A 26,929-nucleotide genomic window follows, 5' to 3' on the forward strand; every position below is an offset into this window, starting at 1 on the left:
TCATACCGAATATTTTCCGCTAGTATATTATTATTGCAGAAGAATTTATATATAAATTAAAATTTAACGTTAGTTATGATGGAAGTAACTATTTTACTAGCTTTAGTTCAGTTGAACGCTGATTCTACGCTTCAAATTTGGTAGGGTTGAGGTCAACCAATGATACTTGCAGTGTCAAAAAACTATTTACGAATTACATACAAGCAATAATTCCAAGTCCCAATGATGATTGGTACTCCATTCACTATATTTACGTAGTGGACCAAATATATTTGTTAGAATCAGCTTTTCGAAGAATTGTAGTGTAGATAAGTGCTTTATGGATTATATTCATTTTTCGACTGTATAAGAAGTAACTCGTTTACAAAGGTTTTTTATAGCAGATTCTTTGATTATCTGGAAAGTAGTTTACTTTTAAACTGTTTAAGCCATAAAACGTACGCTAAATGGACAAGATTATTTATTAATTATTTCATTTTTATCCATGTTGTTGTTTATGATTGATTATAATTGCGTAAAAGATTTAATTATCTTGAACATGTCGTATCTTATTTGTAGCTCATATATTTACAAACTTCATCGTTTCGTATCCTTAGAACTCAGATTTTTCCAACGTTTAGTTCATGCAAAATGTATGCCTTTCTTATAATTCTCTTGACGTAAGGGTCATAATAATAATATTGTCGGTATATGTAAGTAAAGACAAGTAAAGATGACTTAGTCAATTTTTTTCCTCTTAATTTTATTTATTTATCTCATCACCTTTTCAAGTGTTATATTGAAGTAAAAATGATCATGTTGTGGTATGTATAACACATTTATGTAAAATGATTTCGGATGGCAGATCGCTTTAGATTTTTCTCCTGCACGTTATTGTATTCATAGTAGCCTAAGTTTTTCAAGCTTTCTCCTTCATATCCCCTTTATATGGGATTATAGACACCTTTAAAGTTTAAAAATATACTATAGACTATAGTATTGTATTTTCTCATTTGTTTAAAACTCTATAGAATAACAAATCCTTCGTTGATAAGCCAGAAGTAAATCCACTTATGTGTTGTCCCACTACATATAATTCCATATAAGTCCGGTGCACCACTGCTCGAGTAATTGTTCCTACTGTTATATGGTTTCCCCCTACGGGAAAGGAATTACAATATTTTCAAAGTAGGGGAAGCTTGTCGTAAGTGGTACTATTCTATACAGTACGGGATACTACTAATAGGTAATTAATTTTACATGCGAAATCCTACCGTAGGTGAAATCTGCTGTCCTGACCAATACAGTTCGGTTCCTTTCAACATAGAGTTGCATTTTGCAACCGGAGGCTATCATCCAAAAACACGAAAGGTTGTATAGGCTTCACTTATCAAGTAGAAATTATTTATAGTACTAACTCCCATAAAAGCTCTTGAAAGTGATGAAAGCATTTTAAAAAATCTCAACTAGAATGCTTTATATTTCTCTGGTTTCCAATCACATTAAGAACTCCTTGATCAGATGGATATTGTATGCTAGGTGAATATTGATAATGAAGGATAAAATGCGTTTTTAGTACTTAGACCGGGTATTTTATCAATCCACCTAGTAAAGTTGCAGTTATCAGTAATTTCGTTCAGTTTTGTTTTTTATTGTGGGATATTTATAGAATTGCATCATAGGTCATTTTGATTTCGATAACTCCATCCGGTTTGTTATTGCTTCCTTGCAAGTTAGAAATTATTGCCTTTGTATTCACAGGTATTTAATCTTGGCTTAGCACCTTTTCGTTCGTAATTTTTTTTTTTAAATGACGAGTTTTTTCGTAGAACTTTTATGTTTTCGTTTAATTTTTTGTCAAAAATTTTTTCTTCCTTCTGTTCCTTCCTCTTTTTTTCTTTTAATTTGTTGCTAAAGCGTTAGCTTTCTAGATTGTATTCCATTCTGTTTCTGTAGCTATGAAACAGCTTTTACGCATTACCATCACATTTAAAAATATTTCCAGATTACAATGATGATATCGTTCTCGTGATATCGTAGGATGTTTTATTCTATTTCCTTAAGGTGGCTTAAGGTGCCAACAATGCAATGTTTCTTAGGAAGAACTAGTATTTTCTATTATATAAAAAATAAGCTTTATGAGATTAATAGTACTGTGACTAAATTTAACCTGTACCTACACACAAATAAGTCGTTCGATCTTAAATCAGACCGACCGATCAAAAAGGTTACGAAATTTGTAAATATTTATTTCGATGTCCTTGTTTTGGTATCAAAAATACATTGATTTTAAAAATAATATATATCATATTTAATGTACTTTCGAAAATATATATTAAAGAGATAAAGTTAGTTATTGTATCTCAATAGGTAATTTATGTGACTGTTTATATTACAAAGAACTCAAAGAGCGGAAGTTGAAAAGTGTTTTTATCGCTTCCTATGTTTTTATTGAACCTTAACAAAGAAGCACTTTAGGAACATAGATAAATTTAAATATGTATACTCAAATATATATATTATAATACATATACAGAAATTGCTTTTAAGTGAGCCATTAATAATTGTAAACTTATTACGACTATACCCAAGTGAAATAATTCATTTTTTTGAAATGTTCCAACAAATTGTATTTTATATAATTGTAGTTTATATACAATTTTTGATAAAGAAGGTTGTTTTTATTTGATTATTATAAATATGTAGATATATAAAATATAGCAAAATTTACATCATATAATAGATATATTTTCTTGTATAAGAGAAATTCATACTGAAATAATTAAATTCTCTGTCGATTGTTGCAAAATTGTTTTGCTGAACTGTATTATGCTTTAAAATAATACTCGTAATCAGATATTTTTTTATTTCTTTCCATTAATTAGATTTGTTAATATGGAATATCATATGAAATACATTTTATTCAAATAAATACATTGTATGCAAACACCGCGAAAGTCGATCAAGACGTTTACCAATGAAAATTGCAATAAAATGGTAAGGCATTAAGCAATTATATTTTTACCTGTCGCTGGATTTTCGTCGGTGCACCTAATTACTTCTAAATGCAGAGTCGGTGTGTTTCATTAATGTCAGACTGGACCTTAACTGAAAATAAAATGCAGAAAATAGAAAAAAATTAGGATATGCGACAGGCGCCACAACCATATTTCAAAAATAGTTAAAGTAAGTTAAAGATTAAGAGCTACTAAAATTTTAGTTATAGAACTTTTAATTTAAATTAAAAATTATTTAAAAAATTAAATTAAAATAATTAATTCAATCCACTTGTTTAGGTTCTTATGTATATATTTATCAATATTAATTTTAATTCATTTTATTTATCATAAAATTTTAATCATAATTTATCATAATTTAAAAATATGTATTTATCAATATATCGGCGATGTAGTTCGAGAAGTAACCTTAAGGTAGGTTGGTTGTTATCTATGGCTCGCACACAAAGACAAATTAAGAGTAACAATATATTTTATATATGTATGTATAATATCTTATTGTTATCATCTCTCAAGTGCATTTGCGTGTGCCAATTTAAATAATGTCTCTAATCGTTTTGTGAATTCTGCTTCTTCTTGCTGATCTATTTGATCTATTTTTTCTATTAGCATGTTTTTGCAAACCTCTCCAGTCTTGATGTAGGTTTTCTAATTTATTTATGCAATGTTTTTGTTCTTTTATTGGTATTCTTGTCTTTTGCAAAATATGATCTATCACTTTCTCTTATCGGTAACTTAACCACGTGCATGTTAAAAAAAAAATTTTAATACTCCCCTATTTGATTGTAATTTACTATCAGTCAACCCACTAGAATGATACCAACAAGATCTTGGTTAGACTTTTTAATGTAATCACTTTGAATTATTTTACAGCGATGAGTTTTAGTTCAGAGTTTAAATAGAAAGACGATAACATATTATACAATTCACTTGGTATTCACAGAAACACATTTATGTATATAACTATTCAAACGTTAGACCTTTTTTGGAGCAAATTTAGTAAACAACAAACAGTCATGCGGACAAATGCATCTATAGAACTTACTAAATTCAATCGGGCGATTTTAGCTTATATTTTCTTTTATTCAATAATTATGATTATTATTAGAAATACAGAAAAACTTCGTATGAGTGAATTGTTTATTTTTAATAGATCTATAACTTTTAGGAAGACAGTTTTTATGTAAAATTAAATCTGTCAGAGATATAAGCAATCAAATATGAATTTCATGGCAAAAATGGTTATTTTCCAATTTTTGGGAATTTTGGGCGCCATTTTCACTTATCTAATTGAACTAAAATTTTACAGAGATTATTTTTTTAGTAAAATGAACCGATTTGGGGGTGCCGTTAACTGATTTTTCGAAAAAAAAAATATTGCCCATATACTTTAAAGGCACCCTAATATATATATTGTATACACATACCGGTGAAATATATATTAACATGTATCTTGTCAAAATATTGTATTGTATTATAATAAAAGGTTATACATTTCGTATTTCTCTTTTGGCAGTATTGTTTCAGTGATCAACGATTAACAAAAAAGTTTCAGATTTTCCTATTTACGATATAGATCGTTTAACAACCATTGAATGTGCAGAAATTCTTAAAAGTTGGCATAAAAATGAATACTCATTTTTAACGTGATGAATATGTCAACAAATAAAATTATCTTAATTAGGGACAAAAACATTCATAAGTAATTTTATAAAAACCATAACATCCACAAGTAGTCATTGTATGGTACCGTATTTAGTCTTATCTCTATAGGACGACGACACAAGCCACAGAACATGTACTGTTTTGGTTTTGTTGCATGAGATGGGTCTTGAAATGTAATTTCCATTTGGTTAAAGTAAATTGGCCACCATGATTATGCATTTTTTCACCACTGGATTGATCATTTTCGACATTGCTAAAGCTGTTGACAAGGTCTGGCATGATGGTCTGATAATAAAAATGTCTCATCTAGGTGTTCCAGGCAGGCTAACTAAGATCAGAGGTAGGTTCCTACGTTGAAGATCATTTCGCACGAAAATCAACAGCGCTCTTTTATCAGTTCGACCTATAGAAGCAGGGGTTCCTCAAGAATCGCCACTTTTCTCCACTTTTTACAATATTTATACGTCCTGTATCCCAATGTTAGGTCCCTCGATACTGGCGTTTTACGCTAACGATACGTGTAAGCTTTACTCGGATAAATGTGCTTTCAACATAACCAACATCCTTCAAGAGTATATTACGTCATCCTGGAGTATTTCCAAAAATGCAAAATAAAAATCCACAACTAAAAAACTAAGACCCTGTTCATTATGCTTAAGAGGAGACAGAACCCGTTAAAAGTGAGAGTGGTCCCTCGACACTGGCGTTTTACGCTGACGATACGGGTATGCTTTACTCAGATAAATGTGCTTTCAACATAACCAAAATACTTCAAGAGCATATAAACGTCATCCTGGAGTATTTCCAAAAATGGAAAATAAAAATCCATAAATAAAAAACTAAGACTCTGTTCATTACGTGTAAGAGGAGACAGAACCCGTCAAAAGTGAGAGTGGCAGATATGGTAATAAACTAGGAGGATACCATTAAATATCTAGGCATCACGGTGGACAAACGTTTCACATGTCTTAAATATGTTTAACTGAAAAGAATTAGCTGTGCCAAAATTCTCCATCACCTCCAACCGCTATTCAAAAATGAAAATCTCAATGCTAAGAACAGGAAGCTGTTATATAACCAAATAATTCGACCGTCACTTTTATATGGGTGTGTAACGTTCAACAAGGTCTCAAACACTACTATTCGACAGCTAGAAATTGCACAAAGCGAGGCTCTGAGAAGACTTTTCAAGGTACCATGGTACATTAGAATGAATGACATCCTCAGGGACCTCAAGATTGATCCGATCAAAAAATACATAAAGGAAAGATCCCTGAAACTATTTAAGAAAACTGACAGGTTTACCAACACAGTATTATCGAATCTCAGAAAGGTTACAGGCTCCTCGGGTATGTGTGCAGATCTGAGGTCAAATATTGCTTAGTCTAATATACAATAATATACAAAAGGTGTAGAAAGAGGTTATGAAGGAACCTCAAAGTTAATTAAAAAATGTTTACTGAAAAAAAAAATATATTCGTGATTCCTTAAAATTTTAATTTACTACAAGAATCATTTTCGAATATAATACATAAGCTAACTACAACTTTTTAAAAAAAACCAAACTTTAATACAATAAAGAAATTATTTTATTATATGTACAATATATCTGTATAATTGTGATCTTAAATGTTACTTCACATTCAAACAGTATACAAATTTATATGCAATATATCATTTGATTATGAGAGTTAAAACAATTATTAAGAGTTCATTACTAAGGGAGGTTTTTTACCCTATGTATTATGTTATTCTTACTATTTTGTATTTAATTGATTAATACAACACAATTAAATTGCATTAAATACATACATACATATATAATAAAGAAAAAGTATTAAAATTTTTGAAATAATTTGAGTAGAAATGCGTATAAAGACAAAAATCGTTGCACTTACATGAGAAGCTATATATCGATACCATGTTACTAGATATATGTATATTAGATATAGATATAGTTTTATTCACTGAGTGTGATTTCACTGTTGTTCAATATAGTAAGATTAAACTACACATAATTATAAAGTCTGTGTAGTAGCAAGAATTATGACTTGATTTAATAACGAGCTCATTTGTAATCAAAGACAGCTGGTGAATGATGATGGACACAGTGATAAAGTATAATTTAGCCTCGAAATTTAGGTAAATATGAGGAAAGGAATTAGTGTCACAGATCACATTTAAAAACCACTTTTTAATTTGAGTATATGTATATATATTTATAAATATTAATATTATATATGAAATATAAAACCAAGTTGAACTCTAAATAATACTGTTTCATCTGGAATATTCAATAAAAATCTAATCATTAACATCAGTAGACACTACGTAAAGCATTTTAATATTTAATGAAATCAAAAATAATATAAAACCAAAACCAAGTTGAACTCTAAATAATACTGTTTCATCTGGAATATTCAATAAAAATCTAATCATTAACATCAGTAGATACTACGTAAAGCATTTTAATATTTAATGAAATCAAAAATACTTAACTTTCTAATTCTTAAAGTACCCGTATAATGTCGTACATTGTATTGTAATTATGACGGGAACCACCCTAATAGCAACTAATTAGTCTTCTATCGTTGGTAGTGAGAATTTTGGTGCCAAAGTAATGAATCGCCGAGACTGTAAAACAATCTGTTTTTGAGAAATATTAACCAAACTACCCGATATCTATTACAAAGAAAAAAGAAAAAAGTAAAAAGAAAAAAGAAAAAGAAAAATAAGAAACTATAAACAAACGGTTAGAACATTGTTTGAATGGTTTTTAAGAGACACAGTCAACATACCATAAGTAACATTGAAAAACACGATCAATGCCAAGGAGGAGCGTAAACAAACAAGTGTGCCATTGTATTTGTACAGATAGACGAAAATTTGCACAGCAATCCCAAGAGATACTCGTACTTGTTCATTCGCTGCAGCCTGTTGAGAACCATAAACAATGTTTAGACTTTGCAGTTTGCGCATATATAAATTGATAATTGGTCGGAGAGAAAATTGTATGGTCTCGTTTGTTCCGCGACGGAAATTTATTTAGTTGTACGCGAGGCATAACCGCGGTTGGGTTGGTTTGAGTGTTAAGATCGAACTGTGTATCGCATCGCATCGAAGCGAATGGAATTAATCAAGTAAATTTTTTGACAAGAATTTCAAATTCAAAAACCTTAAATAATTATATTAAAAAGTGAAAATTCGGCAAACAAATTACACTACAATTCTGAATCTTCTCGAATTGTATATGTATATGGCTTCATATAATGTATAGCAGTAGTATGCACTAAAGGAAAAACAAGTTTTAAGAAACGCTTTTTCAATATTAAAGCAGAGCCCTAGAACGTAAAAAGAAAAAATAAAAAGAGTGAAGAATGATATTTTCTGATGTATGAACACGTTTAAAAAATAACTTAAAATATTGAGTTTAAGAAAAAGAATTCTTTAAAAAAAGGAAAATTAATTTCGTTTTGAAGAAATAACATCCGTTCCATTAAGTGAAAGTACTATCCACTGAGTTTGTAGTACCACGATTTCTTCCCTCTTAAATATTTACCATACCACCCAGCATTTTTCATAGGGGATTAACAGCAGTATTATAATTTCTTTGTGTTTTGTGTAATTTATTATTTAAATTATGACAGCCGAAACACTTAAACCGTTCATATCACCACAGAGCGTCGATACCTTTCCTACGACGCTTTCCAGCAGTACGGCGCGATATAAACGCAGCAGCCACTTAATTGCTATTGTCGTCGGCGGGATCAGTTTGGTATTTGCAGCGATTTTACTAGTAATACTGGTAAGTACATTTTTATTTATATCACTTTAGTATGGTATCTGTAAAAAATTTTATAAACATTTTCATATTTATAAAAATGTGTTAAAAAATTGTGGTATTTCTTTTTGTCTTGGGATTGATTAATATCAAGTCATCATTGATAAAATCTTATGCAGAATAACTGCAATATGAAACAAAAAATTAATAGAATGTTTATTATAAAAATACTTTACGTTAGTAATTTTTTTTCTTTTTTTTTTTGTGTCCGACTCCCTAACATTAATATATAGTATACGGACTAAAACACCCCCACTTCGGCGAGAATAATTCCCCCTCGGAACCGCTTTCGCCTTATTTCGTGGAGGGTCTCTTGTATGTTAACATTTCAAGTCACGCTCTTGTGATTTATTTTTCTAGTTTCTGGTTCTTCTTTCTAGGTCTAATTTCTTTGTTTTGAGGACTTAAATCACATATGAATCTATCGTTCATTAACTCTCTAGGTTCGCTCTCATCTTTCCCACTATATTTTCAGGATGGATTTATAGGTCCAATCTGTGCTATTATCTCTTCTCTACTTGTGAACCACTTATTACAATAAAAGAAAGTGTGCTCTGCGTCGTCACAGTCTCCATCGCCATAAATGCAGTCGGGTAGATCCAACTTTCTCATGACTTAATCAAATTATAATAATTAAAATCTGTGGAATTACAAATAATTATAATTATTAATTATGAATTATTTGTTTAGATGATATATTTGGAAAATTATTTATTAGAATTTTAATGTTTTTAATAATAAACTTATTTGTTACTTGTTCTTTGTTTGAAATATTCTTAAATTTTTAATTATGGTATTTATTAAAAATTATCAAATATTTAATTTTTTCTAATAAAAATGCATTGCAGTACTCAAAGACGGCACATTTTGATAGTCTTCATATTTTTAAACTGATAACCTTAGGATTTTTAGAAATGTCAACCAAAATATTTTCATTAAAATTTTAATTTATTCATGTTTTAATGTTAAATTTTGAACTTACTTAAGTAAGTAAAGTCGAATGAATTAATCTTAACAGATTTGGTATTATAAAATATCAATAATTTCATTTAGTACACACGTCGAAATTTGCACCATGCCTATATAATGAAAAAAGTAGTTCTTATTTGTGTAATGTGTACATCTGCTTGCCGATGTTGTCACCCACCGTACGATCTCCATTGGAAGTGTACACTTATGAGTAACACACAATTGCATGAATTTCGAATGAGTAAACGCTTATGCCTAAAAGATAATTTTTCGCAGAGTTCCAAAATAGATAAATTTGGAAAACTTTATAATTACTTGATCACTTTTACTCTCTACTAACTGCGAAGTTTCTTCATAACCTCTCTCTACGCCTTGACTGGATTATTGTTTATCACTGCATCAGACTAAGCAATAACTGACCTCAGATCTGCATATCTCTCCAAGGAGTTTGAAATCACTTTGAGATTCGATAACGCGGTGTTGGCAAACCTGTCAGTTTTCGTAAATAATTTCAGGGCTCCTTTATAATGTTAATCATCATCAGGAAACAGAATTCGTGTCAGAGAAACTTTTTAAAGTGTTAACTTACAGTTAATAAAGTTTTAGGAATTTAAGAGGAGTGTGCATTTCTAGTTGGTACAGAAATTAACGGCGTTGTACCGCAATTAATTGATATATTCGATTCGATTTCGATTTTCGCTCCCATTAAAATATTTTGATTCTCTATTTAGTTTTGGTACGAAGCTCTAATTTTATAAGTCTATATAAAATCAATCATATTTTGTACTGTAAGTCTCTGAAGTGTATCTAATTCATAGTCGTCAATATTTTAATCCAAATTGATTACTATTCGCAAGCTTTTCCAGTTTAATTTTTGCATTTCCTTATAAATATTGTAATATCAATATTTTTCTGACTCTTATTGCTAAGTTGTTGGAATCTAGAACTATTGCTAAGCTGAAAACGTTGGAATCTAGAAAAAAATGTAAGTATGATAATGAACAAGCTAGTCAAGCCTTTCACATTTATTTACTGGATTTAAGCTGCTGATAATTATTAGTTGCTGATGGGTTTATTTACGCCAATATCCAATAGGTTCATTTTAGTCAATAATTACTTGAATCAATTTTCTTCTTTTTTTTTGTGAAGTTTCCAATGGAAACAACCTTTAAGACGACGTTAAACTTACGAGTGCCAGCATTTTGGTTCAAGGAAAATGAATACTTAAGGAAAATGTTTCCCACGTGATTTTATGAAATTGAAATAAGTCCAACACGACAATAGTATGCCAAATGGATTCTTTATATTCTTAATAAACAAACTATAATATATAGACAATTAATCTAAAAATTTGCATTTTATATTTAATAATAAAATAATATGTATGTTATCGTTTTTGCTAAATTAATTATTAAACACTGGATTTGTATTAAAGATGAAATGCGATATCAGCATTTCCGTTTTTCATATTGTGCCGCTTTCTCGAATAGTGGAGGAAGCTCGCTTGAACGCTGTGTACATTTGTGTAGTATGACGTCATGTGTGTAGTTTTAATCCACACAACCAAGATCTGTCAGAAATAATTTCAAGCAAACGATACATTAATAAAAGTGGAAGCTTCAACGGAATCGAAAACAAAAAATAAATTAATAAATGAAAAGAACTTTCTTTTGATTTCGTTGGGAACGTAGAATATTTAGTTCCTTATTCATTGTTCTGTAGATTTGTAGGAAAGCAAAAGACATACATACATACTTCGTAATGATTAATATTTTGGAAAAAAATTTCAATCGCAAAAATATCATTATTAATAATAAAATTAAAATATTTATACTTTAATTTTATATAGAATAAAAGTATTAAAGTATTGTCATTGAAAAAGGGGAATATGAAAAACCCTTCTTAAATATTTCCGAACCAAACTTTTTTAAAAGAGTGGCTTATGTAAAATATTGTTAGCCAATCTTTCTTAGATGTTTTCTTTATTTTTTTATTTAATAATTTGTCTTTACTGAATTGCTTTAAATTAAAGTCTAACAATATAATAAGTATTAGAATCTTAAAGACTAATAACATTACATTACAAATTATTTTAGATAAAGATTTATATATATATATATATATATATTTTATTTATTATTTTATATTTTATATTATTTATACTATAATGAAATATATAATGATTTGCAAATTATTTTAGGGAGCCTCAAAATAAATAGCTAGAGCTTATTTACCCAGATATAATTTAAATTAATCAGGGTGATCTTCAGGATAACAGGATGGTGGGCCTATCATTCTGTTTCATAGATGTGATCTCTATTTGTTTACACAAAAATGAATTTAGCACATGGTACGAGTAATCTCACAAAATTGTTCTCACTTAAAGAACATTTTTGTATATATATACATATATATATCACTTGGTATATTAATCATATTTTAAAAAAAGTAAAGAAAAATAAAATCATATTTTTGCTAATATCACTTCTTAAATGTATCAAGTTAATATATTTCATGAGGACACTTATGATTTCCAATACATCTTAAAATATGCATGATTTCATATGGATTCAAAATCTTTTTCGAAGTCTTTGAAGATAAGATACAATGGATTATTATATTATAAACTACATTGTTCGATGATAAGTCGTTAGCTATTCAACAGAGCAACTTACAATCGATTTGCACGAAACTATGTTTGTTTCTTTCTTAGTAAGTAGTTAAAAGAGATTTTAGTTACTTTAAAGAGTGGTCTTAAAATTTTAACTAAGCTACTCGCATTTAATAGGCCATTATATTTTTTTAATAGTTTTCCGACTTTTACTATTTCACATTGTATAATGGAAATGGATATTGTAGGTCATGTGCTTGTCTATAATTAATAGGCGTCTATCAATTATAGAAAGGATTTTAATAAAGTTAAGTGTTTGTCAAACTATTCCTTTTATTTAGAAATCTGTTTGTCATTTGATGTAAGAACTTATTCGTATATATATAAGTAATGGCAGTAAATTTGAACAGGATAAACACTGTTTAATTTCGATAATAAATCTAAACAATAGATTTGTAATCCTAATCACAAAAGATTCTGTACGCTGATTATATTCAACGAAAAGTCTTATAGTTTCTTTGTGGTGTTCAACAACATTTGACAGAATCATTTTTTGTTTTGTGGATCAATATCCGACCATTGTAAAAACAAGAGTTTGTAGTTATTAGTTCTAGTCTTTATAAAAAAAAATGTTTTAACGAAGTAACTAGGTTTGTGAGATGATCTTGAATACAGAGAAATCAATTTATTATAAATCCTAGGTTTGTAATAAAAGTTTGAAGACCAAAAAATGATCTGTTTAAATATCGAGGGTTTCTAAAAAGCTTGCATATTGATAAACTCATTGATTAAAATATCTGAAATAAATTCTAATACTAATGCCTTGTTTTGACTATGTCATTTTAAATGACAATTGTAATTGAATGCTGTGTCAAATGTGTTTTCATTACATGACAAGATTGCGAATATGACATCATATGACTACCCGATTTCATTATACTGACAATATTTGACATTCGAAATGACATAGTGAAATCGAAGCATAACTGTAATATAAGATCAACACGTTTGTATTGGTTTACTAAAAAGGTAAAATTTATTAAAATTGTTTAAATTAGCTGATGTTAGCCAGCTATAGATTCTTTAATTATAGCAATCTTCCTAAAGAGCAAAATTTGTTTAGTAATGCAATATAAAGGGTTTTTATCATAAAAGATGAAATGTTAAAAGGTGACATCTATCAGTTGTTTTCTGTGCTGATGGCTTTATATATTTTGCCTTTTCAACATATTTAGTAAAATATGTTTATAAATTAATTTGTGCAAAAAAGCACAAAAAATCCTTTCATAGCAGAAATGCTTTTCAAATTTTAAATTAAAATTAACATGTAATTAATTAATTATACATTAATGTAATGTAACAAGTATTTAAATACTAATGTGTAATTGTACATTAATATAAAATAATTATACAACAAAATTGAGTATTTTGAATCTTTCCCTAGAACCACTTGTCTAGATAAATAATATCTAATTAGGGTCTTATTAAAAAAAAAGAAGAAGAAACAAAAGTACTGTCAAGCACTGCAATATTCTTCATCATTAAAAATTTATTTAATATAAATGTATCATTAAAGTGGATCACATCTTTCAAAATATTTAATTTCTGAGCGTTTTAGCTTTTAAGTAATTATGATATAAAACAAAGCTCTTTAGAATTATTGTTTTTTCTAATAGATGTAAAATTTCTGCTGGAGCTCATTTTATAAAATCCAGATCAACAAAGGCACTTAGAAACGAATTGAATGTTGTAGCAATACACTCTGAAGCATCCACTTTCAATAGCCATTATCTTTTCAGAATAATGCTGTACATTTGCTGTATTATTAGACTCAAAAATATTTAGTTATAATCTGAAATCAAAGACATTGGTCGATTTTAATGCCAATTGCTTTAACAGAACAGGAAATATTAATATTTTTTTTAGAAAAATTCTACTTTATTAAAAATTTCTAATTGACTAATAATTGTAGCATAAAATACATGTTTTCTAGTAGTGAACACAAGTCGAAGCAGAAGTCGAAGTCCAAATTGAATTTCGGTAAATTGTAAACATCTGGCAGTTAAATTGGTTTAGCAACATATGCATACATAAAAATATAGAGAAGAGAAAAATACCAACAATTTAAAAAAAATTAGAATCAAAATCATCAAATGAAGAGATTTAAGGGAATGAACGACTTCATGTCTTCAACTTCACTTATGAACTCATATATGATGGCATTGATCCAAAAATTGAAAGACCATAAATGAATCTAAAGTGCATCTGCAAGTCTTAAGACAGTGCAGTAATCTGGTCAAATTCAACAGTATAAAAGGTCGGATTACTTAGAAATTGTTTTAATGCCTGAAAACCTTAAGAAATTTGCCGATATATATTGAAAAATGTGTATGTAGAAAGCTAATGTAATTAAGACTATACTGTATACAGTGGCATTAAAAAAAAATAAATTTAGCATAGATTCAGTAGACTTTAATTCGCAACATTCAGAATCAAAGGATATCTTAAATACATCTAAAGATAATACAAAAGCCTAAAACATACGACTGAAACTCTCCTTCGAATTTATTCGTGTATATATTCAAAATATAATTTGAGAGAATAGTAATTTTTTATTATTCAATTAGTATATTAAGCATAATTAACTACAATTTAATTTTATCTTTTATATATTTTTCAGATATGGAACACTAACCGTTTAACGAAACTTGAAACTAATGTAAATACTTTAAGCAGAGTTTTAGAGAATTTGCAAAAACGTTTGGGTTTACAATATTTGGATGAAATTAATGATTTCGAAAAAGAGGTAAGTTTGAATATTATTTATTAGTTCATTTAAAAAGTAGTTAAGGGTTTTGGTATTTGAACGTTTTCCGCTCTTTTTATGATGGATGGAAATATAGTACACATATACACGAAAGTATATATTTCTTATCCTAGTTTTCTTTAGTTTTTAAAACATTTTAAGCAGCTTATTTTGTTTAATCTGTTGTCGTTTTATGTTAGAACTAGAAGTATTATTCCATGGTGGGGAAGCATAGAGTATTACTAGGAGAATCTCAATTCTGACAAGTATTGATTGTCTTTTGATAAGAGAGTTTGATATTTTTTCACAATAGTAGTCCACATATAGTTTAAACATAACTTAAAGGTCTAATATAACGCCTAAATATTTGATATTTTTCTTTCATTCTAATATATTTTTATGAAAAATTTCAGAGCTTTTTGACAACAAGCAATTCCTTAATATTTATTTATTAAGCCTTGCTTGGCGTCACATGATTCCAAGCTGCCTTTATACTGGGCATAGGCTATCTACAAATTACAACCTGGTTTACACTTTATATGAGTAATAGGGTTGATGTCTTAATCCGCGTTTGCAATTGCGGGTCGTTCCATTTAGTATATATTCTTATCATCATCATATCAAAATAGACATCCGTTAAATCAGTGGTTTTGAGAATGAAGTTTATATGCATTTTATTTGTATATAACTTCATTATTGCAATTAAAATTACAATATTATTATAATGAAGTATTTTTTTTTTCAGTTTTACCAATTTTTTTCAAACTTTCATATTACTACTTCTCTGAGCTGAACGATATTGATGTATGATATGCCAAGGTGTGTGGTTTGGCTGTTAATTTCGTTTAGTGTTCATCTGCGACAGGTAATCTTAGGCCTTCCTCTTCTTCTACTGCCTTGCGGATTATACGTAAGGGCATGAAAACAAATTTCACTTGATAGTTTTCGTGAGGTGTGACCAAACCAGCCAAACTACTCCACCTGACAATTGGTTATATAGTGTTAATTTGACTCAAAAAATATACAAAAAAAACTGATCTCAAATTTAATCTGTAGATTAGTAGAGAATAAGTATGACCGAACTGTTAATACCAACAGCGTATTTCTTGATGAATAACCAAGAAAGTTTAAAAAAGTTTTAGTTGTTTGCTATGTAACATATAATAAGTAGGATAGTTAATATAGTTAATAATTTAAAATCGGTTAGGGTTGTTTCACTTTATATCTAAAAGTCTAAATCAAAATGTTTTAGTGTAACTTTAGTGCATGGCTAAAGTTTGACAAATTTGATAAATTTTGTATTCCCAACCTGGTTTACACTTTATATGAGTAATAGGGTTGATGTCTTAATCCGCGTTTGCAATTGCGGGTCGTTCCATTTAGTATATATTCTTATCATCATCATATCAAAATAGACATCCGTTAAATCAGTGGTTTTGAGAATGATTTTATTTGTATATAACTTCATTATTGCAATTAAAATTACAATATTATTATAATGAAGTATTTTTTTTTTCAGTTTTACCAATTTTTTTCAAACTTTTTATTAGAAATAAATCATAATAAAATAGAAAACGTTGACAAGGAAGAATTATGTAATTATCATGTGTTGACACCATTTCCCATTTATCTTAAAAACGAAATTATGATTAAAAATATATTTTTAGCGCAATGAGTTCAAAAGATGTAGACAATTTAGCTTAATAGAACGGTTCTCCGCAATCCATTGCACGCTAAAATGTCATCGAAATATTTTTTTATACTTCAGCATCTCACAATTTTTGAGAATCCAATTTCCAACACAATTTTTTGTTATTTTTAAATTTAAATATACAAGAGAAAAAGATAAAAATGCAAAACTCAGTTTGTGTACGAAACCGAATTCATCGCATTTTAAGTAGAATGTTTTTGTTGGTAGCTTGGGATCTAATGCTTTAGCAAGTTGCCATTTTCGTTTTCGAATTATCTTCGAAATTATTGAGTCAAATAAATGGAAATGCGTTCAGTTTGTAGTTTGTGGTTCAATTGATTTTTGACGTTTCTGAATTTTATTTATTTTGCGTCTAAAGTTAGCTTTTTGCAGCAATTTTTTGTACATTTGCAAATGGGTCGTGAACCATATGTTACCTTCAAGCAAAAATATTTTCTTTAATAAAATCAATTAATATACAAATCCATTCCGCGCGTCAAAATATTCAAAATTTTTTTTTTTTGATTTAATTTGCTTTAAGATTTCTGTTGAATTTATTAAGAATATAGACAATTTATTTTGGAATGGATTGCAAAATATTTCGCTAAAATAAATTTTTAAAATGCAGTGCGAATTAAATAAATTTTCAATCACTGGTGGAAAAATCTAAATAATTTCGCATGTTATTAACGTCACATGTAAAAAGTAAATTTGCTTTAAAGGATTACTACGTAGTAAAAAAGATTTATATAGTATATATATAAGTCGACACATTTTTGATTTTGAACAAATCAAAATAATGTATATTAATTTAGAATTTATTTGAAATTTTTAGTTAACTTTATTCCCTTCCTACGTTTAATTTGTACAAAACCGTTTTCCTTAGAAATTGTCAAATAGATCGCTTGGTTAACCAAAATCCGGTAGTTTCTCAATAGAAGCTAGCCTTGCGGTTACATTAGTGAGATTTGAATTGTTTTGTTCTTTTTTTTTTACGAGAGTCACTATTTATATTTTGAGCCTTGGCAACACTGTTTGTTGTCAGGTGTCATCTGACGTTTTCATGAGTAACTTTGACATTCTTAAACATGATCTACCTTAGGTTTTTTGTCAAAAGAGCTTTATTTTTGTTACTTACAGTGATTTCTAAATTGAGTGTTTTGGAAAAAATGGAATTAATGCGAAAAAATTTTCGTGCGATGATTTATCACGACTTTCGACTTGGATTATCAAGACAAGAGTGATGAAGTTCTATCCTTTGCCATTGTGAAACACTAGTACAATAATTTTAGTCGTGACCGTAGTTCGTCCATTGACGAAATTAGTTAGTCAGTGAAGGTCCTCCAAAATCAGCTATGGTGCCAGAAAATATTGATGCTGTGCAAAAACTGATACGAGTTATGCAAGATCGTCATGCGTAAGATTGCATATATAAAATATTGCACGATCACTAAGTCGTGAGAATGGTTTCTTCTCGTTGGCACCCCCATCATTTGACAAAATCTTCAAAGACTCTCGTGTTGATCGGTGCCCACAAATGTTCGAGAAGTACAATGGCGGTGTTTCAAAAGACCTGTACGTGTATAAGATTGTAACAGATGACGAATCATGGATATATGCATTTGAGCCGGATCGTAAACAGAAGTTAACTGTATGGATGTTTCAAAATGAACCAAATCCAACAAGAGTAGTTCGCGCTCGAAGTACTTTGAAACAAATGGTCGCCACTGGTCGGGAACAAGCCACTGGTCATGTGGCAACTATATTCGTACCATTACAGGAATTTAAAATGGTTAATTCTGAATGGTGCAGAACCATTTGTTTACCGGAAGTCTTCAGTGAAATACGGAAATCAAGCGCCTTCCGATCATTCTCCATCAAGACAATGCGAGTGCTCACATATATCGTCTAATAACCGACTATTTTATCATTCAAAAATTTGAATTAATGGGTCATCCATCGTACAGTCCTGATTTGGTACCCAATACCTTTTTCTTGTTCCCGAACATCAAGAATAAATTGCATGAACAACGATTTTTGTTGGCGGAAGCCGTCATTACATTTAAAAATCATGTTTTTGAGATATCTGAAGAAGATTGGAAAAATGCTTTGACAAATGGTTAGAACGCATACAAAAGTATATTAATCATAAAGAAGAATACTTCCAGAAACAATAAAACAATTTTCACCGATAAGTTATAATTTTTTCATTATTTGGCTCAAAATATAAATAGTGACTCGAGCACTCACCAATTTAAGTTTACAAAAAGTATCTAATTAATGATAACACAAGATTCTTTAAAATTTAGCGTATAAAAATATTTACAATATTTATGCAAAATATTCGTCCTTTGCGAATGAATAAGTTATGCTCTGGAAGAGCAATGTAAAGCTTATATATTTTGCTGTTTTGTTGTTTTGCCCTATTAAAAATGTATACATATATGTTTGTATGTACATTGTGACCGAAAAGTTTCCGGAAATTTTAAATAAAACGCAAAATTCTTAATCTTCATCAATATTTATTTTATCTCCTTCAAAATATGCTCCATTAGAAGCGATACACAAATGCCAACGTTTCTTCCAATCATCAAAAAATTTTTTATAGGCGATTTCCGGTATGGCTTTGAGTTCCCTCTGCGAATTCTGTTTTACGTCTTCTATGGATTCAAAACGCGTTCCTCTGAGTGGTAATTTGAGGTTGGGAAACAGGAAAAAGTCACACGGTGCAAGATCAGGTGAATACGGTGGCTGTTCGATGGTATTTATTGAATGTTTGGCCTTAAAATCGTTGATAATGTTGAACAAATTGAGGTGAATCGGAACAAGCCGGGCGTTGACACGTCGCATACACAAATTGTCCACCAAAATCAAACGAGCCATCTCACGACCGATGCCTAGCTCTCGTGCTATCTCTCTAACACTCACATGAGGATTTTTGAACACGATTTCCTTTGCCTTTTCAATGTTTTCGTCGGTGGTAGAGGTCGAAGGTCGTCCAGAACGCGGCATGTCTTCGACGGTCGTACGACAGTCCTGAAAGGCTTTGTACCACTCATAAACTTGAGTTTTCGATAAAACTGATTCCCCATAAGCCTTTTGTAGCATTCGCAACGATTCTGCACACGAAATTTCGTTCGAAAAACAAAATTTGATGCAAACTCTTTGTTCAATATTTTTTTCCATTGTTTTTTTTCGCAACGCACTACTGAGGTGAACTGGTTTCAACAGCTGCCGTAAACGAACTGTCTGACAGATCGCGCTCATTTTTGGCATAGAAATTAAGGACAGTGCTGCCAAACTACATAAACTTAAAATATCGAAAAATATACAGCGCGCGAATTTTAAATGAGAATTTCCGAAACCTTTTCGGTCACAATGTATGTATGTATAATTAAGTGACAACGTGAGCTCTTTTGGCGCCAGGGCACAAAATTATTTGCTGCTTCTATTTTTAAATTTATAAAAAAATATTTTTTTAGTTTTTATTATATTATAAGGTGAGGTAAATATTAAACTCAAATTCTAAACTAAGTCGAAACTGCTTCTGTAGACTTGTAGCCCCCCTCTTGACTCACTACTTGCATTATTAAGTAGTGGACAAAATATAAAAAACATGTTTAAATATTCATTAGTTATTTGGTATTAAGAGTTTAAAGTCCAAGACCTTTAAAAGCCTGAGATATTATTTCGAAAATATTAATGTGTTCTAGGAATTTCTTAAAAACGGATTCAATAGTTATATTTAAACTAAGTTTAGATGTATGTATACCTTTTTAATGCTCTGATTTACATTGTTTCCGAATACTTAATATATATTATATTTTTATACTGATATCTCATATATTGTTAATAATAACTTTTCAAAATTTATATAATGTAATATTTTAAAAACAATTTTATATAATTTTGATGGATAATATATGACAATTGAAACATTTCGCAATAGTAAATTAAAAATATCTCAATATTAAGAAAAAATGATCAAATAAAAAAATATATTTTGTTTCGAATGTAGTACTCTGCTCTCTGGTATTACTTTGGTGACTCATAAACAATTTGTGCTATATTCTAATCCATTTTATACGCACTTTTAGTTCACTGCGTCTTATACTTTTGAGGTGTATCAAAATGTTCCGCATTTAATTTTAATTCCCGTATATATTAATAAGGCGGCATTTACAATGAAAAAAAAAATAAATATCGAAAATGTTGCCATTTATAATTTAAAGTTGGCAAAGTTTCACAGAAAAATTTCATTTAACAAAATTTAAAAATTTTTAATTATAATTTCATTAAATTAAAAATTTTCTTGCATTATACGAGTATATACGTAATAATAACAGATTTCAGAAAACATCTACATTTGGAAATTTTCGAATCTATAATTATTTGCTTTATGTATCTGCAGTTCAATGTTTAATTACATATAAAAACCTCTTTTTAATTTGTTATTATCTTAAATTCAAAATCCCAACCACATACACGTTGTTATACTAAATAAAATAAAATAGTATTAAATATAATATAATATAACATAGAATGATATAAAATAATAATTTATAATATATAAATTTAATACAGAATCTATTTAAATGTAGTGATACGTACCACTACATGTAAATAAATAGATAATGACCATGACCATAATAGACCATGATAGATAAAGTCATGGTATTACCGAAGTGACGACTTTTCAAAAAACTAAAGAAGCCAAATAAAATTCGTCGTTACTTGGAACAGTTGTCTAGTATAACGAACCATTTGGAAGACAAAAAATGAATATGGTAATGATTATAAAAAGTTTTAAAAAATAAATAAGAAAAAATATTAGTAATAATAAATATAATAATAATAAATAATAATAAAATATTATTATAGAACATCATTTAATTGACACTTCAAAAAACTTTTGAATATAATCTTTATTTATTTTTTATTTAATGTCATGTTAATGAATATTAAGATAACATTATTTAATTATTTTTGTGGAAACCCCTAACTTTTTTTTTAATATGAAATATAATTAACAAAGATTATCGCCAGAATAATATGAATTAAATCAAGGATTTGGTTCAGTTCTAATAAAGTTTGATTTCTAAAATATTTATATTTTTAACAACATCGATTATTTCTAGAACATCATAGAGTAATTTTTAAAATATAATGAAGATATGGTTCAACAATCTAGTAAAGTATTCGTTATGCATTTATTGGTAATTACAGCACTGTTTCTTGTCAAACAAAACTCTCACCCAATAGGGATTTTTTAACTAAAAATATTGCGATAAGTTTTCTTATAAATTTTTCTTTATTTATTAACAGAATATTGTCGCAACTATCGAAGTAAAAATTCACAAGTAACTATCAAAAATCATTTCAACCAAGACAAATTACACTATAGTTTGATATATGGTCTTGAAGTGCAACAGGTGCCGGCCAATCCTAATCACTATAGCCATATGAAAACCATTTCTTGGGCGTGAAAATGAAGATATGTATATGGAATACATGTGGTTTTAACAGGAAGGTGCCACATTCTACACAAAAATTTTCCCGGATGTGAATTTGCATATATTTGTCGCCACTGAACTTTTTGTGAGGTAAAGTTAAGGATCATATGTACAGTGGTAACCTTGGTTTTCGTTACTCGGTTTAGCATGTCTGCTCTCAGTGTGGTTTTTCTTGGCTACTAGTCTTTAGTTCTTGGCTACTCCATTTGGGTAACGGAGATTATTTCAGTATGCTTTTCGATTGTTAAAAAAAAAAAAAAAAAAAAAAATTATTTCTATTACGACACAATTAAAAACATCCAACATTTTATACATATTAAGAACAAATCATGATTTTCCCATTGGTTTCTGATCAATTTTTCGTGCTTTCCTAATTATAAGAGAAAATTATTCTTTGAAGAACTTTCCATAAATTGTTTAAGTCAACTCCATATAGAATTAAAAAATTGTTTTTAGATTCAAATAAACTTTAAATTAAGTAAAATAAAATTTTGGTTGTTATACTTACATTTTGTATACATAATTTAAAAAATAATGTGTTTGCAAAATTATTAAAGTATTTGAAATAACTTCCTTTAAATTTGGCGAGGTGGTCTTAGACTTTAACGCAAATCTGCGTAAAACCTGAAAAAGTTGATTTCTAAATGAAAATAATAATTTTGTGTAAAAACTATATGGACTTATTAAATAAAACACAAAAAAATCAACAATCAATCATTTTAGTTTACCGTCTTTAAAATAGATTTCATCCAGTGCGATAAAACTATTGGGTTGGTGTGCAACCCAACTTACCATACATTTTGCGTAGGCTGGTTGAAGTATGGCCTTCAACTTATTTAGCGAATTTTTTTCTATGATCGGAATCGACTCAAAATGCTTTTCTTGATATGGTAGTTTTTAATTGGGGAACAGATACGTCTATGAATAGGTTCCATCAGATTCGTTTAGTTTGTCTGCCAACGATTGAGTCATTCGATTGTAGATTACTTAATAGAATAATTGCAGAAATAGCTGGGTAAAAAATTGCACTCAAATCTCGCATATTGATACAAAACAGTGCTATCAATGTACAAAAAAAAAAAACAAAATAGTGGCGATATCTTTAATTCAATGATATATTGAATCTATATAGATGTTATAATCTTAAAGAACGAAGTCATCTTTAAATTATGCGCAGTTGCTTTTTACTTTCAATGGAATTCATGCAAAAACTTTCTTTAGTAAAACATTATTTCAGAATTTATTAGCTTAATTCGTCTATTAAGTTCCTACAACTTTTAAGATTATTTACGTAAGTGTAAAACGTCACCTGTTATCTATAGATTACACACCATGTATAATGTGTTTGTTAGTGTGATCTCCGGCTTCTACCAGAGACATTTACTTTAATGGTAGTACATAACCTATAAAAGCTGTTTTATTACTAAATACAGAACAATTACTCCACTATTCTGGTTTTTACATAATTATATGATATATTTATACAGATAAATACAAATTAAGAAAAATGATGTACCACTTGTATGTACTGTTCGTAGTAGTCATCCATAAATTACATCTTAATCTATTAAATCTATAATAAATAATTAATTTATAATATATGGAGTACATTTTGAATCAAAAGCGAAACGTTTATAAACTCAACTTTTATTTCTTTATTATATGGACAATATAGGAACAGTAAAGTATGCACTAGAAGATTTCTGACTTTTAAGAAAGTAGTTAAGCACTATAAATAAATAATATTTATTGCAGTACTATATACTCGTATCATTTTTAAGTAACTTATCTTAATTATAAATAATTATTAGTATTCAAATGCTCTTATCGATGACCCTGATGAAGATATGGAGACTGAAGATGGCGATGATGTTGATGATGATGATGACGATGAGGATGAAAATGAACGGGAGAAGGACAAACTTTCAAATGCAGACTATGATGATTATGAAGATTTAATAAAAAAGTTTAACAGCTATGATGATTCGGATGGCGATGATGAAGATATAATATCTGATGATGATAACTTGTACGATGATTTTGAAAAATATAAGGACTCAAAGAAAAAACATCAACGGTATGTGCCAATTAATTAGGTAAAAAATTTTATTGATAATTACAACCTTTCTGTCTCAGAGTGTCACGATCTATTGATAATGTTCAAGTTTTAACTATACATGAAGATGAAAATAAATCAGATCAAAATAAGACTACAACTGCGGTTGAGACGAAATCATTAAATTCCGATTATCCTTCATACAAAACAAGTTCTAGGTAAAAGAATTGTTAAGTTAAACCTAAAAAAGTAAAATTAATTTAGTATAAAATTTTAACTTTAACGTACTATTTAATATTATCTTAGGACTCAAGAAAAGATCTCAGACAATTTGAAAAACCACAGTCAACGTAAATTTGTAGCTGAAAACTTAGATAAGCGACGTTCACATTTACGGAGCCATTTAAATCGCAGACGTAAAATTCCAGTTTATCGAACTGGTAAGTATTAATTCACATATATGTAATCATATGTCATTAAAGTAATTAACAATATTGTTACGACCTGGCTTAAAAAATAAATGCCATTTTCTTTAAGTCACTTCTAATATTCTTTTTAAAAAATACATTACTGAAGAAATTTAGATTCAGCAGTTAGAACATTAAAATGTATCTTATACACTTTTCATGATCTCAATCAGTCTTAAAAAGTTTTTCCTTCGATCCTTTTTTACTCTGATAAATTATATTATATCGTCTTGCTAATATTCTAACGTACAACTAAGCACAGTTAGACAATTATACAAACAACCATTCAGCTAGTTTGTATAATTCATCGAAAACCAATTTTTCGGTAAGAAGAACTTTTCATAGCAAAATAGAGCAATATACTGAAATATAAAAAGCATTAAATTAGAGACATCGACATATGCAGTTTTAATTATTATTTTAGTTAATAAGCATCCATGCAGATACTGTTCTGAGACTTGTTTAAATTGATTAAATACATTGTGATTAATTTTATCAATAGTATCATGACTATATAGATCAGTTTTCGTTAAAATTAAAATTAAAAGTGTGTTTAATATTTTTTAATATATTCTATAATTCGGCATCGCTATCACTATAGTGCAATATAGACAACGAAATCATAAGCGTAACGTTTAGATATAGATTTTATTAATATTAATTTATGTGAGATCCTAATCCTGATGATGATTCACAAGGAGAGTCGAAATATAGAATAGTATAAATAATATTAAACAAACGTTTAATTATATTTTATCAAAAAGTAACCTATAGCTGAATATGAAATATATAACAAACATTATTAAAAAAATCAGATCGAGAAATAAATTCAAAATTTAATATTATTAATTAAGTATTTGAGAGCAGAAGCTATAATTTTTATTATATATAGCTTTATTTCTGGAAAAATTTCAGGTGAATCTCTATCTTTTTCAGCAAAATCTTCGCTTATGTCAAACTCAATTGACTCAGCTCCTGCAGCACACTTCCATTTAACGCGTACAGTTCCCGGTCGACAAGCAGCAATAAAAGTTCCATGTAAGTATTATGTACAATTGAAATATAAAAAAGTCATTATAATTAATTTTAATTATTGAAGTATATGCTGGAGATATATATATTGGGGAGCCAAGTATGTCTAGTAGCTATTTCGAGGTTGAAAATGGAGTTCTGACAGTGCTTGAATCTGGTCTTTATTACATCTATGCTCAGGTGTGTTACAATAACACACATGATCAAAATGGCTTCGTAATATTCCATGGACATAAACCATTCTTACAATGTCTAAATACTGTGCCAACGAACATCCCACTTAAAATTCATACATGCCATACCAGCGGCCTCATCCATCTACGCGCAGATGAAACAATACACATACGAGACTTCCACACCGATCGAAGTGTAATTTTAAAGGACACAAATAACAGAAGCTATTTTGGTCTCATTAAAGTGAAATAAAGGAAACTCTATTAAGGGAAATTATTTTAAATTGATGATAATTTTTTGATATTTGGCAGATGCATTGTAATTTTTTAATTTAAGCAGTAAATTTTAGTTGTAGTCTTGAACTTCTTTAGTTAAGTTATTTAGCATTAATTGTAGCAAACCAAAAATTATTATAAAGCTGTTTTATATTATTTTACAATAATATTTAATCAGATCAAAATGTGACAAGAATCTGTGGGACGAGGTTTTCTTGAACTCAAACATAATTTAATTATATCACTTTTTATATTGTATTTATTCTATATGTAACTTAATAAATAATATAAATATTATTTTAGAAAGAAACGCAAAATATATTTTGTTTGTTTTCTTTTTTACATATTATGAAGTTTATTTTGAGTGAATAACAAAAATGATGTAAATCTTTATACATTTTGGAATTTTAATAAATTCCATGGAAGCAGTTTTATTCTTTTGTGAGAATATTCAATAAAATGTCAATTAAAACTTTTATTTGCTGTTCTTTCAAAGTGAAACATTACGTCAGCCTCACGTATTTCTGTTTAGTTACAGTTCAGCGTATATTCTGCTCAAACCAGAGGAAAGTCACGTCTTGGCATGTTTTTCAGAAATATTTGATCAACTGTTATAACAAAATTGACTATTGAACGATAATTACGAAACTTAAACAGCAATGGCAGGATTTAAATAGACGTAAAGCCACAAGTATGAAAACATATTCAATGATTTGGAACTAATTTCAACACTTTAGTAAATAGAATCATAAATAATTCACATTCTTATATCTGACCCAGTCGTATCACTATAAGATATTGTAAATAGGTTACCTCAATAGAACATTTTCATTG

General features: G+C 28.7%; 1 protein-coding gene across 2 annotated transcripts; it reads left to right on the top strand.

Annotated features, from left to right (window-relative positions):
* The first annotated feature begins 8,088 nt into the window (after positions 1 to 8,088).
* LOC119683204 (protein eiger-like) lies at positions 8,089 to 26,347 on the top strand. 2 transcript variants are annotated; one of them, XM_038096832.1, is made up of 7 exons: positions 8,089 to 8,466; positions 14,763 to 14,888; positions 23,903 to 24,168; positions 24,228 to 24,365; positions 24,454 to 24,587; positions 25,530 to 25,652; positions 25,714 to 26,347. In XM_038096832.1, exons 1-7 carry the CDS (start codon positions 8,302 to 8,304, stop codon positions 26,070 to 26,072), a joined length of 1,311 nt encoding a protein of 436 aa, XP_037952760.1. In that variant the 5' UTR covers positions 8,089 to 8,301; the 3' UTR covers positions 26,073 to 26,347. The 2 variants fall into 2 exon arrangements, with proteins under 2 accessions (XP_037952760.1, XP_037952761.1); XM_038096833.1 differs by having other exon boundaries at positions 8,092 to 8,466; positions 25,551 to 25,652; positions 25,714 to 26,346.
* The last annotated feature ends 582 nt before the right edge of the window (positions 26,348 to 26,929 follow it).

Source organism: Teleopsis dalmanni, chromosome 2, assembly GCF_002237135.1.
Source record: "Teleopsis dalmanni isolate 2A chromosome 2, ASM223713v2, whole genome shotgun sequence".
Taxonomy (NCBI): domain Eukaryota; kingdom Metazoa; phylum Arthropoda; class Insecta; order Diptera; family Diopsidae; genus Teleopsis; species Teleopsis dalmanni.